Source organism: Vanellus vanellus (genome assembly GCF_965231255.1).
Source record: "Vanellus vanellus genome assembly, chromosome: 8".
Classification (NCBI taxonomy): Eukaryota; Metazoa; Chordata; class Aves; order Charadriiformes; family Charadriidae; genus Vanellus; species Vanellus vanellus.
Genome location: NC_138913.1, coordinates 15,180,395 through 15,191,653, shown reverse-complemented (window position 1 = coordinate 15,191,653; position 11,259 = coordinate 15,180,395). Strand labels below are relative to the sequence as shown.

At 41.6% G+C, this 11,259-nt stretch overlaps 1 protein-coding gene across 1 annotated transcript; it reads left to right on the top strand.

Annotated features, from left to right (window-relative positions):
* Positions 1-7,726: 7,726 nt before the first annotated feature.
* On the top strand, positions 7,727-10,089 carry LOC309674960 (uncharacterized protein). The gene has a single exon (XM_082487158.1). It carries the CDS (start codon positions 7,742-7,744, stop codon positions 9,665-9,667), a length of 1,926 nt encoding a protein of 641 aa, XP_082343284.1. The 5' UTR covers positions 7,727-7,741; the 3' UTR covers positions 9,668-10,089.
* The last annotated feature ends 1,170 nt before the right edge of the window (positions 10,090-11,259 follow it).

Here is an 11,259-nt window from a genome sequence, read left to right as displayed (position 1 = left end):
TTGTCATGCCTTTTTTTCTTTTTGTATTCACTGTTGAAAAGTTTTGTGCCTCAGAACGGTTCTAAAATTTTGGTGTGTGTGTACCTCTAAGATTGTCCCTACTAGTAAAGAGTGTTTCCAGGGGTAAAGTTTGGATTTTAAGTTTTAATTCTTTAGTCTGCCACAGCAGGAATTGGGTATCCTATAAAAGCAGTATGCTCTGTCCTTAAGAAGAAAGCACATTGCTTTCAGTGGGTTCTTAGCTTCCTTTCTAGCTAACCCCAAGGAAGGGCTTAGGTGGCCTCCAGTGGAGGGGAGGCATTTGGCTACACTCTAAAGTTTTTGGAGAAGGAAGGCTGAAAAATCTTAACACTTTCTTCGTCTCATGTTTTACTACATTTAGCTATGCATTTCTCCACAGACCTTGCTTTTTCTGGCAGAAGGATTGGATTATTCCTTTGTGAACCGTGTTTTCTTAAGATAATTTATTTTCCTATATACCTTGAAGTAGTAAGGCCGGAGCTACTGCTGCAAGGGAAATGGGGGTAGGAGGGAGGAATATTTTTCACATGCCCACATTTGGGACTTGTGCATGTTAAGAACATACGCATTTCAGAGTCTGCCGGTGTCTTAAGCACTAGATGTAGCTGTATGAAACAAAATTAGGAGAAAATAGATGAGCTAAAATCTGTCTTGCTGCAGAACTATAAGGCTTATGTGGATTTTATTTATTAAAAAACAAAACAAAAAGCTTGCATCAACAACAATGTTACTTGAGCACTTGGGGTAGTGATACATCATTTTGCCATTAGGTGGTGTCAAAACACAAGACCAGTAGAAGACTAGAGCTGCAAAGATGTAGAGGCAGGCATTGTCTTCATGTGCAAAGCTTAAAACTTTTTTTTTTTTTAAAACCATAAATTGATTATCTCCAAACCATCTTCAACTTGCTAAACTGTCAGGAAAGTCTTCTTTAGCGTCTTTGGGGAAGATGATAAAAGTAGCGACTTTGCTCGGTCTGTTTTGACCAGATGCAACTGACTGGTTTGGACCCCTCCAAGCTTCGGGAGGGGATCTGGAGAAATCCCAATTCTTAGAGATCCTTTAGAGAAGGATGTCGCGTCCTTCCTAGATGTCTCTAAAGAGTAGTTGTGGAAGCAGCGGAAGGAGGGCCCCAAACTCCCTGGCCAGCGGGGATTAGTGTGAATTATGTGTATTCTGATGATGGAATTTGAAGGGTTTTTCTAAATTCCTGTGGAGATGATTCCATTCCAGCATTGTTTTAATAAAGGGAATTTTTCAGGTTGGGCCCAATTCCCTTGTGGTGCTCTGTAAGGCAGTATGGGCAGCGTCCCCCGCTGCTCGTGTTACGGTTTCTGCAGTGTTGAACGTACTGTGCCAATGGGGAATTTAAAAGTGGAGCTAAATGGCTTGGAAGACTTTTTTCCTAGAATTTGGGGTTTTAAGTTATTAGCACTTGCTCCTCATAAATAGTACGCACATGGTGTACTATCTCCTGTCCAGCTGTCAGCTCTTTTCCTGATTTTTTTTTTTTTTGTTGTTGATTGTTTGTTTTTGAGGGGTGGAGCACAGGAGGAAGGGGGAAGTGGTTTTCTTGGCATTCATTCAACAGAGCAATGTAAAAGTCCTATTATCCTGGCTTCTTAAGGACATAAACATCGAACATCAGTAGCTTTTTAAGGGGTCTGCAATTGTGGACTAGGATAACTTTATTAATCATGAACTTGAGTCAGTGGGCTAACTTCTGTCAATGTTGATTTTACAAAATCTTTGTAGCATGGAATAATTGATGAAGAATAATTCTTAGCTGCGTAAGTAATATTCAAATTTAAAGAAAAATAATATTTTAGTTGAAAAATGTTGTGAAGCTATGCATCTTGGACCTGGGAGCTGTGACTTATCCTGAAACGCATAAGCTTTTGTTTTCCATTTCCTTTTAGTTCCTTACCATTTTAGTTTGGTTGTTCCACCAGAAGTGAAGGAAAATACTTGTCTTTCCCTTCTATATGCTTTTGCTTAATACTTTCTCTAAACTGATAATTTCGTGCGGCTTCTTTGGTTTCTGAAGCTAGTCTTTCAGTCTTATTCTAGTTTATTAGACTTATCTAGAAAGCAAGGGGGAAACAGCTTACTAAGGTGGGCTTGTCTTTGGAGAGCATTTTGGGGAACTCTCACTAAAACCAAAATTGCCAAGTGTCTCCACTTAATATTGAGTAACTAATGGGTCGTGAGTCTATTAAACTTGAATATTTTGCAAACGGGAGCTCGTTTCTTCAAGGTATGTGTTCGGAGTCAGTAAATGTTCTTGAGGCTGCATGCTTCAGCTCTGACCTATTTGCTTCTGACGCTTAGTCAAGAATAATAAATCTGCTTTTCTGAGAATCCTTCTTGTTGTTGCAAGTTCAGCCACAAAATAAGCTTCTGCATCTTCTGCAATTATTGGGATTTATGCCTTCCTGCCCAAGAGCTGAGTTTAGCCACCTATAATTTTTCTCATTTTGAGCAGTTTAGTTTTTCTGGTTTTCAGAAATGCAGCATACTAGATCTGCGCTAGCATATTCAGTTTCTGCTTTGAAGTAAGATGACATTCAGTTTGTAGTGAAAAGAATTTCTTCTAATGTTCATCTTGGAAGTCTAAATTCAAGTGAACAGACCAATTTAGTGATCTCCACTAGATACTTGGTAGACATTTTCTTCCTGCTGTATATTTTGGCCTTATGTTGAGGAGTTTGATTTATTATTAAATTATTTGTGTATGCAGACTTTAATCTGTACGTATTTTACTTTGATGTATTAGGATTTGTAAATATTACTGATTTTTAAATATTATTTATGCACATACTTAAAGGACTGGTCTACCCCGAAAAGCAATTGCTAAATAATAAATATTACTTCTTAGAAAAAAATTGCAAGATCATTAAATTGTATATCCCTCAGGGTTATTTTTAAAGTGTTTTTTTTTCTCTTCCCTTCAAATTTAATTAGCAGTAACTCTAGTTTCATGTACTATAGAACTAAATCTACTGTAAAGAAAATGCTGCGAATAATGCTTGAGTAGAAGCGGCTGAACCACCCACAGAACTGACTGTCATATTCATCATACCTTTAAATTGGAAACTCTTACTGTTGCACTTTTAAAAAGTTGTTGGATTTGAAATTCTATTTATTTTTTTCTTTATTCATGAAGGTTGTGCTGAACAGTCATCCCAAATTGGGTAAATAATCCTCTACTGTGTATGTGTATACAGTATAATACTAAGCAGATGTGGAATCCTTTTTATGCTGCAAATTTTTAATGTTTATGTTGGTCATCACAAAATGAGAGAGCTAAAGTTCTGTAGGATTTCTCCCATGAAATTCTGAATTGTAAACTTAGGTTTTTGTATGTCTAAGGGAAAGCTGTGGGTTTTTGACAATTTTTAGAGTCTTGAATATGTTGATTTTATACAGTAAAGCTTCAGGTTTTTAAAGCTATTTTCAACAAACTGCAGCTTGTTTGATAACTATGTGAACCAGAAACTACTCAGTTTGTCATGAATTCCTCAAGCCTAACACAGATTAAAAGGTTCTTCATTACAGCGCTCTCTAGAAGCTCCGCTTCCTTTTTATTTTTAAATCTGAAACGATGCTACATATTTGTATTTAAAATATGTATTGCTGCTCTAGAATGGTACCCTGTTGTCAAGAGGCATACATAAATAACTGTACAATAGAATTGTAAATAGACTTGTAAATCATTTTTGTGACTGAAGCTCTTTGAAAATAAAATTAAAATGAACAGATATTTTAACTCTTTTCATTAGTTTCATGAAATTGTTTTTAATTATTCTTTATACAGCTAGATCCAAAGCTTGTTGAAGAATACACTGACTCCCACTGATGTCATGGGTATCTTGTTCAGTGCTCCTGTATTTTTGAAGATGGAGGTGGAGCGGTGTGCATGCCATGTGGTAGCAGCGCACATGAGAGTGCTGCTACTCTGCAGCCATTCTCCTATATTGACTGTACTTTTACCTGGTGGTTTATGAAAGCCGTTTTAAAGCCAGACCTTGTACGTGTGGTAGCAACTTGCTTCCACCTGTGGTTATCCAGATGTTCCTTCTGTTCTTTGACGCGTGGGAGGTATTATCTTGGAAGGACTCTTGGGCAAATGTTCCTGGTTGTGAGCTGGTGCTGTTGTCACACTCATCTTCAGAAAAATCACACAGAAATGTCTTCTCCGTTCTGTCTTCTTCACCTTTTGTTTAAACAGTCATTGACAGAACACATTATTTTAAACTTGAAGATGTTTTAAATACCTTGTTACTTCATTACAAAAAATGAATCTTTTAATTTCAAGCTAATATTCTGAAAACTTAAAACTTTTTCTCTCTTCGGAATCTTTCAGACTTTAGGTTTTGTTGGTCTGTAGCTACAGAAGACCTAAAGGAGAAACAAGCCCAATGGGTCAGCCCTGCCTTGCTTAGCCAAAGGGTTAAGTGGATTCATTCCTTGCTCAAATTGCTTTGACTCCAATCCTGCAAGAAGGTAAAAGTCAGAGCAGCCTTGTGAAGGTACATCTCAGTCACTTGGTTCTTTGAAGTAGATGTGTCCACTCCTTCAAAACCTAATGCACCTGTGTAGCAGACTGTGGTGAAGCTGTCTAAAAAATTTGAAATTTCTTTCTGATCATAATTCACGTTGAAATACAGATTTCTGACTCTAGCCAGATTTGCATTGGGTTGGTTGAAGCACATACTCTAATACCACTGTCAGAGAAGCTACAAGTGGGTTTTGTGCTGTTGCGTGCTTGACTTCAAACTTTCCTGTCTTGTGAGTGGTCTCAAGTTCTGCTTTTGGAGTTGCATACAACCTATGGAAGCTGGTTGCTTACACAACTAAATGTAGACCAAATCTGCTCCGCTGCTTAAAATATTCTTTGGCCTTTCACAGTACTTACACAAATATGGGTGAAAGTGTTATCTAGAGGATACGTTTTGCTGTTCTACTTCCCATTTAAAGTGCAGAATCATGGTGAAGCCTGATTGCCTGCTATGCTCCTAATAAGTTCCTCTAAAAAGCAGATAAGTTTCTAAGGTACAGTTCAAAATTCCTTTTTCACAGTCAAATGAGTTTAGAAACTTGCCCGAAAGTAAAAACAGTTAAGCACCATAGTAGATGATACGTGTACTCAGTATTCTAGGAAACGAAGTTCAAAACTGATTTGTGACTTTTAATATACTAACAGCATTAATTGTTTCTGGCATCCTTTCATAATCTGAGAACATTACAGGGGTGGTAGAAAGGGAAAGAGGCTGTAGACCAGAACATGGTAAATGACCAGCCAGGCTGGTGTCCTTTGTGGAGTGCCAGGTGTCTCACGTGAGCGTTTGAGAAAATCTTAATACATGGCAATGTGTAAGTATGACCCTTACGTGGATCTTGCTGCGTTCTCTACTATTAAAATCTTCAATTGCGGAAGTTTCAATTATTTCTTTCAAAAAATACCATTAGCAGAGATAGATGTTTGAGATCCATAGGATTATGCAGTTTCTGTTCCAGTCATAAGCTTGTGGCCTTAATCTCTTGCAAAGAATTTCTACCATTCCATTGTTTGTCAGCACTTCTGAGTGTCTAACCTTGTCTCGTTCAATACTCTTACCTTTTGTTGTCAGACCAGGAAAATGAACATCCCCAGTCTACAGCCTAGCGTTGGCCTGTTTCTTATTTTACAGACTGCGCTCGTGTCCTCGGGGGGACCTGCATTTGCAGTCTTGTAGCATGTTTGCTGGTTTTTGGGTCCTGTCCCCCCCCCCTCCCCCTCCCCCCCCATCATCTGGTTCTCTAGATCCTTATTTCTCTCGCCTCGCTGGATCCGGTAGTTCTGCTGTGGTCTTGGGTTGAGTTGGTGCAGGTTGAGATGCCAGTCGGGGCTTGAAACGGGAATGTGTGGGTGCGTTTCTGCCCTGCGTGGAGGGTTGTGCTCAGGCACCCCCCAGAAGCGGCTCCCCGGCTGCCCGCTCTGCCTGCCACGGGCTGCAGGCTGAGGCACTTGCCCTGCATGCATGGGGATGTGCTCCCCATCGGCATGCTGAGGTGGGATCAGGGACAGGCTGCCTTCCAAAGTTATTGAGGTGAAGGCATGACTGGTTTATGCGAGATGGTTGGGTTTGGGGTGGTGGTGGGGATTACTACGAGGGTGAGATTCTTTGAAAGATTCTTGTTTAACATGGAAAAGTCCTTCGGAAGGGCGAAAACTCACAGCCTCTTTTTTAATAATTTTTTACAACTCTTTGAACTGTGAGCCCAGTGAGAGCTTGCTTTGTGGCACCGTGTTGCTGGTAGTTAATACCACCAGATGCCACGTCCTTCCCTTCCCAAGGAAGGGATGCAGATTGTGCCAGTCTTCAGTACTCTGAACCTAACCAAGATTTTTGTGGGAGTTTGTTTTTAAAGAACTCCCTTTTGCGCTTTTTCTGATGCAGCAGCTGGTTTTGATCCATGGTGGTATGTTCTTGTCAGCAGTTCAGGCATGTGAGAAGCTCTGCTGTCCCACCTGACTTCTTTTTAAATGATGGGGTTTGTACCCATGTCTGTTTGTGGGGTTGGTATGGGAGAGCTTCATCCTTCCCCCTGGAAAAGGGTGTGTTGGGATGGAGCCCTCCTCTCCCCAGTGTTGTCGGGGCTGAAGGCCGACACGGTGTCGGCTATTCCAGTTACGTCTGCAGAACTTGTCCAGCTAATTCAGCGGCCCCAGCTGCTGCTGCTGCTTCAGCCAGGTGCTCGACTTCCAGGTTCCTGGTACGCTTGGACTTGTTGATTTCACTAAGGAAGTATTTCTAAACTGTGGATTTCTGTTTGACTTGTTGTTTTAAATATTATCGTTACAGCTACAACCCTTGCCTTCCTGTTCCTTTTTCTGTTTGGAAATCTATACAACTTTCCAGCTTCGTGATGCGTTTCATGCAGATCTAAGTTTATTGGTACAGCTTTCTAGCAAACCTCAGGGCGTTTCTTTCCTCTCATTTCATCGGATTTTCAACACCACTGTTAACTTCGTACTGTGTTCAGCTGTTGAAATGAGACTCGGTTATCAGAGGCTCACTACTGTCCTGTGCTACATGAGCTCTTGTGTGTTATTTCGGGCTACATCAAAAATAGCCGGTTGCTTCTTGTGTGTTCTTGGGCTGTTCCAAGAAATGATCGCTTGCAAATGCTGAGAGATGATATAACAGAACTGTGTGCTGGTTTGCTTTTGGCCACTTAAAATACAGGACACCCTTTTTACCTCCATTATCTATTTTTGCGGGCTAAACTTTATTTTTAAACCTCGGTGACCTACAATAAAAAATATTGTGGGTGCAGGATCTTTTGATATTTTTTTTTAAAGAGTTTGTGTGTGTAACTTAGTATAATGCTTTTCTGTTCAAATAAATACATGCCTTATGAATACTTAGTTTCCTGATTTTCATATGCTTTTATTATACTTGACTAGTACAAATATAAACAAGGAATACTTGATTTACCAAAGAGCTTTATCTGTACTTCTCGGTGTAAGCTGAGCACCTTAGAAATATTTGCACTCAACAGTAATAGAGATTTTGAAGTTTGCTTTCAAGCCAAGAGAAATTTTGTACACATTTGCAGGTTTTATGGTATATTCACACAATTTGTTGGCTGCTAAGTTATTACCTACTTGCGATTGAATCCTGACTCTCTCTTATCTCTTGTAACAGCTGATGTTTCCAGCACTTCAACAAGGATGTTGATGTTTCGTTTGTCTGTGATGATCAAGCTTTTCTTCCAGTTGGATGCATCTATTTGTCCCCAAAAATGCAACTGCTCTTCAAAAAATGCAATTCGTTGCTCTGGTCCCCACATAAAGGATCTGGAATCACTAAATCTGCCTTGTAACATGACAGAGATTCACATAACGGACACCAATGTAACGTACTTGCAAGATGTTTTTTCTGGGATGGTGGAACTGCAGCATCTTATCTTGTCTTCAAACAACATCTCTCTGATTTCACCAAGGGCTTTTAAAGGCTTGAGAAGGCTAAAAGTCCTCAAACTGCTAGATAATAAGCTGGTAGAACTTCCTCCAGAAGCGTTTGATGACGTGATACAGCTTCAGCAGTTGATCATTGAAAATAACAGGTTGAAATCCATTGAGGAAAATCTGTTTGACAAACTAGCTAGTTTGGAGGAGCTTTTCTTGAACAAAAACCAACTAACAGCACTTCCTAGTGGCGTGCTGAAGAAGCTTGCCAAGCTCAGAGTACTGAACTTGTCAAGAAATTGTTTGGCAGCACTTCCCAGAAATATTTTTAGTGCGTTAACCAGGCTTGAGAAGCTGATGTTGTATTTTAACAGGCTGTCTTCAATAGAGTCTGGTATGTTTGATAGCCTGAAGGAGCTGCTGGAACTCTTCCTGCATTCCAACAACATCCAGTCCATCGCCCCTGATGCATTTCATTGTCTTCAGAAGCTGAGAAGCCTAACGCTCTCCAGAAACAAACTTGAAGTTTTGCCTCCTGGACTCTTTCTGCATTTACATGACCTGTCTAAATTGACCTTGTACAGGAACCCACTGAAGTCTCTTCCAGAAGTATTGTTTGGAGAAATGAGGCACCTTGGTAGCCTGTGGCTGTATCACACAAAGCTCTCAACAATACCAGATTTTGTGTTCAGTAACTTGACAAATTTGGAGCTTCTTGTGCTAAGTTTTAATCCAGAGCTTAGTGTTCTTCCTAAGAACGTATTCAGCGGTCTGAATGAACTGCGGGGCCTTTCTCTGCATACAAATAATATTTCCAGTCTGCCAGAGGGCATCTTCCGGAGCCTTCAGAAACTGCATAACATTTCGCTGTTTGATACGAGGCTTGAGGTTCTTCCTAGAAACCTCTTTCATAATCTCAAGCACCTTCAGAAAGTTTACCTCAACAGTACTAAGCTGCAGTCTCTTCCTGGAGATTTCTTTACTGCTTTACCTGAGCTGCAAGAAGTCTTCCTTGATGACAACCCTTGGAAATGCGATTGCCAAATTCTTGGCTTCCAGGAGTGGCTCCAGAAGAGCATGGAGGTAGTTAAAAACATGCCATCTCTAATGTGTGACAGCCCAACGGCACTACAGAATATTTCTCTCGTGGCTCTAACAGATGATCACCTGAAGTGTCTGCCACCCACAGCCGTTACATACCAGATGTTGACGTCAACCTATTCCCAGACTTCGACTTCTCTTGTGACGGAGCGCTTAACATCATCTTGGGGGACTCCTATAGCAGCGGTGTCTGACATGGATTCCAGCACACCCACATCGATTCCTCTTGCGACTCCAGGTTTTACCTATTCGCATGTTGAAGATGTTGGACAGCCCAGGTTTCGTTTCTCAGATGTTCCAACCCAAACTTCTCCCAGTGTCACAGTAGAAACCAACAGTGTCAGAGGAACAGATTTAACTACTCTTGCCCGGTGGGATGAGCTGAGTGCCCGCAGGAGTGCTGAGCCCTATTTTAATCCCAGAGCTGCTTATTGCCAGCTGTTCTTGTGCCTTCACAGTTTGATTTTAGCACTCCAGACTGTAACCATTGCACTGGGTCTGTATGTCATGGGTAAAACCAGGCAGCTCTTGCACTCCAGAAGTACTCCTGCTCAGCCCGTAGTTCTGATAAATTTTTTAAGAAGATAGAGAAGACCAGCCAAAGAGAAGTGCTGTTTTGGATGTATTTCGAGCATTTGGGCAGTTGACACTTGATTCAGATACGGATTACAGATCTTTATAATAAGAACCATAAAGACCTTGTCTTTACAGTGTAATGAAAATATGCTTTTATGTACCTTGCCGTGTTTGCCAGAAGTGGTTGTAATGAGTGTATATTGCTCCAGCACTTGGTGCACAGACCCAGAGGGAGAGCTGAAAGGCAATCTTTGGTCACCTCTACACGTGTGCTACCAGTTCCCCGCTTTGGACTGCAGCCCCGTCCCCACCAGACACCACCGCCTGCCGTCATGCTCGCTCTGCTCCAGTGGAAGTGGCGTCCAATGTAGGGAAGTCTACATAGGAACGCTGCTTCAACCCTGCTTTAAAGGGTGCCTGTAGTACTCTAAATGGTATTTTTTGGAGGAGATGCTGGAAAAGGCCTTTTAAAATGGGTGGGGAGGGGCAGAATGATACGGTGTAAGTGTCTTAGTTTTTGCTTTCTGTCCTCAGCCCCTTTCCAGGCCATGGCAGGAGGAAGGAGAACCACTCAAAGCTAACAGTGCTTTGCTTTAGCTTAACCAGAGCAAGATAAGTAAGATACAGGCCCAGGAAGTGTAATCTTGATGTAATTTGTTCTTTGTTTGGTTTGGTTTGGGTTTTTTTTTGGAAACTTTGTAACATTACTACAACTCTGAATTATAAGTAAACACTTTCGTCCTTAAACTTTCACCAGTGGTCTGAAAAGCAAGGTGTCGCTTGCTGCGTGCTGCAGTGGGTCTTGAAACTGGAGCAGCGGGCGGATGCCCAGGACTGAAGCTTAGCTCCAGAAGAGCGTCGTTGGTTTGAGAACTGGGCTGGGAGAGAAGGGGATGGTCTCCCCTGGGCTTGGAGCAAAACGTAGGCGTGCAGCAAAGTGGGAGGGAGCCCGCCTGAACTGAGGGCCCTGACGTGCTGCCACCGTTTTTGAAGTTGGCTGGGGGACATATGCGTCTCTCTCCAATTTCAGTGTGCAGTAGTGTATTCGGTCGTGTTCAGTCTCAGTACTTTTTACCTCTTCGTACTCCCTGGCTTCCTGCCCTTCCAAGCGTTGATACGCGAATGCAACTCCTAGGCAATAGCGTGGGTTTTGGTCTTCATACTGAAATGTTCTTGAATATTTTGAATTATATGAATATTTTAGTTTGTAAGTAGACTGGTAGCTGTCAGACTGCATGTGCTGCTTTGGTAGCTCTTGGATTCAGCTGTTAGTTTTTATCTTAATTCTGTGACTTAGCTTGTTCTTACAAGCTCTGATGTTGTGCTGAGAAGGTAGGGCTGGATTAAAGAGCCCCTGGATGTGGGGCTGACCAACTCCTACCTGTCAAAGTCTTTCCTGGGTGGCCTTGAAACGGCACCCTATGAGCCTGAGGTGAAGAGAGCTTGCATTTTCTGCAGGTTTTTGGCGCGTTCCCTGTCGTGGGCTACTCTAGGCAATGAGAATAAACTGCAGACTGCTTTGTTTCAGGGTGCTCTGCTGCCGGACTTGAATTCCTCTTCTGGGCTGTGAAAAGAGGCGACGTGCTTCTGTGGTGTTAAACAAC

Excerpts from the sequence above, each read along its gene's own strand:
- LOC309674960 (XM_082487158.1), top strand. The coding sequence starts at position 7,742 with ATGTTGATGTTTCGTTTGTCTGTGATGATCAAGCTTTTCTTCCAGTTG.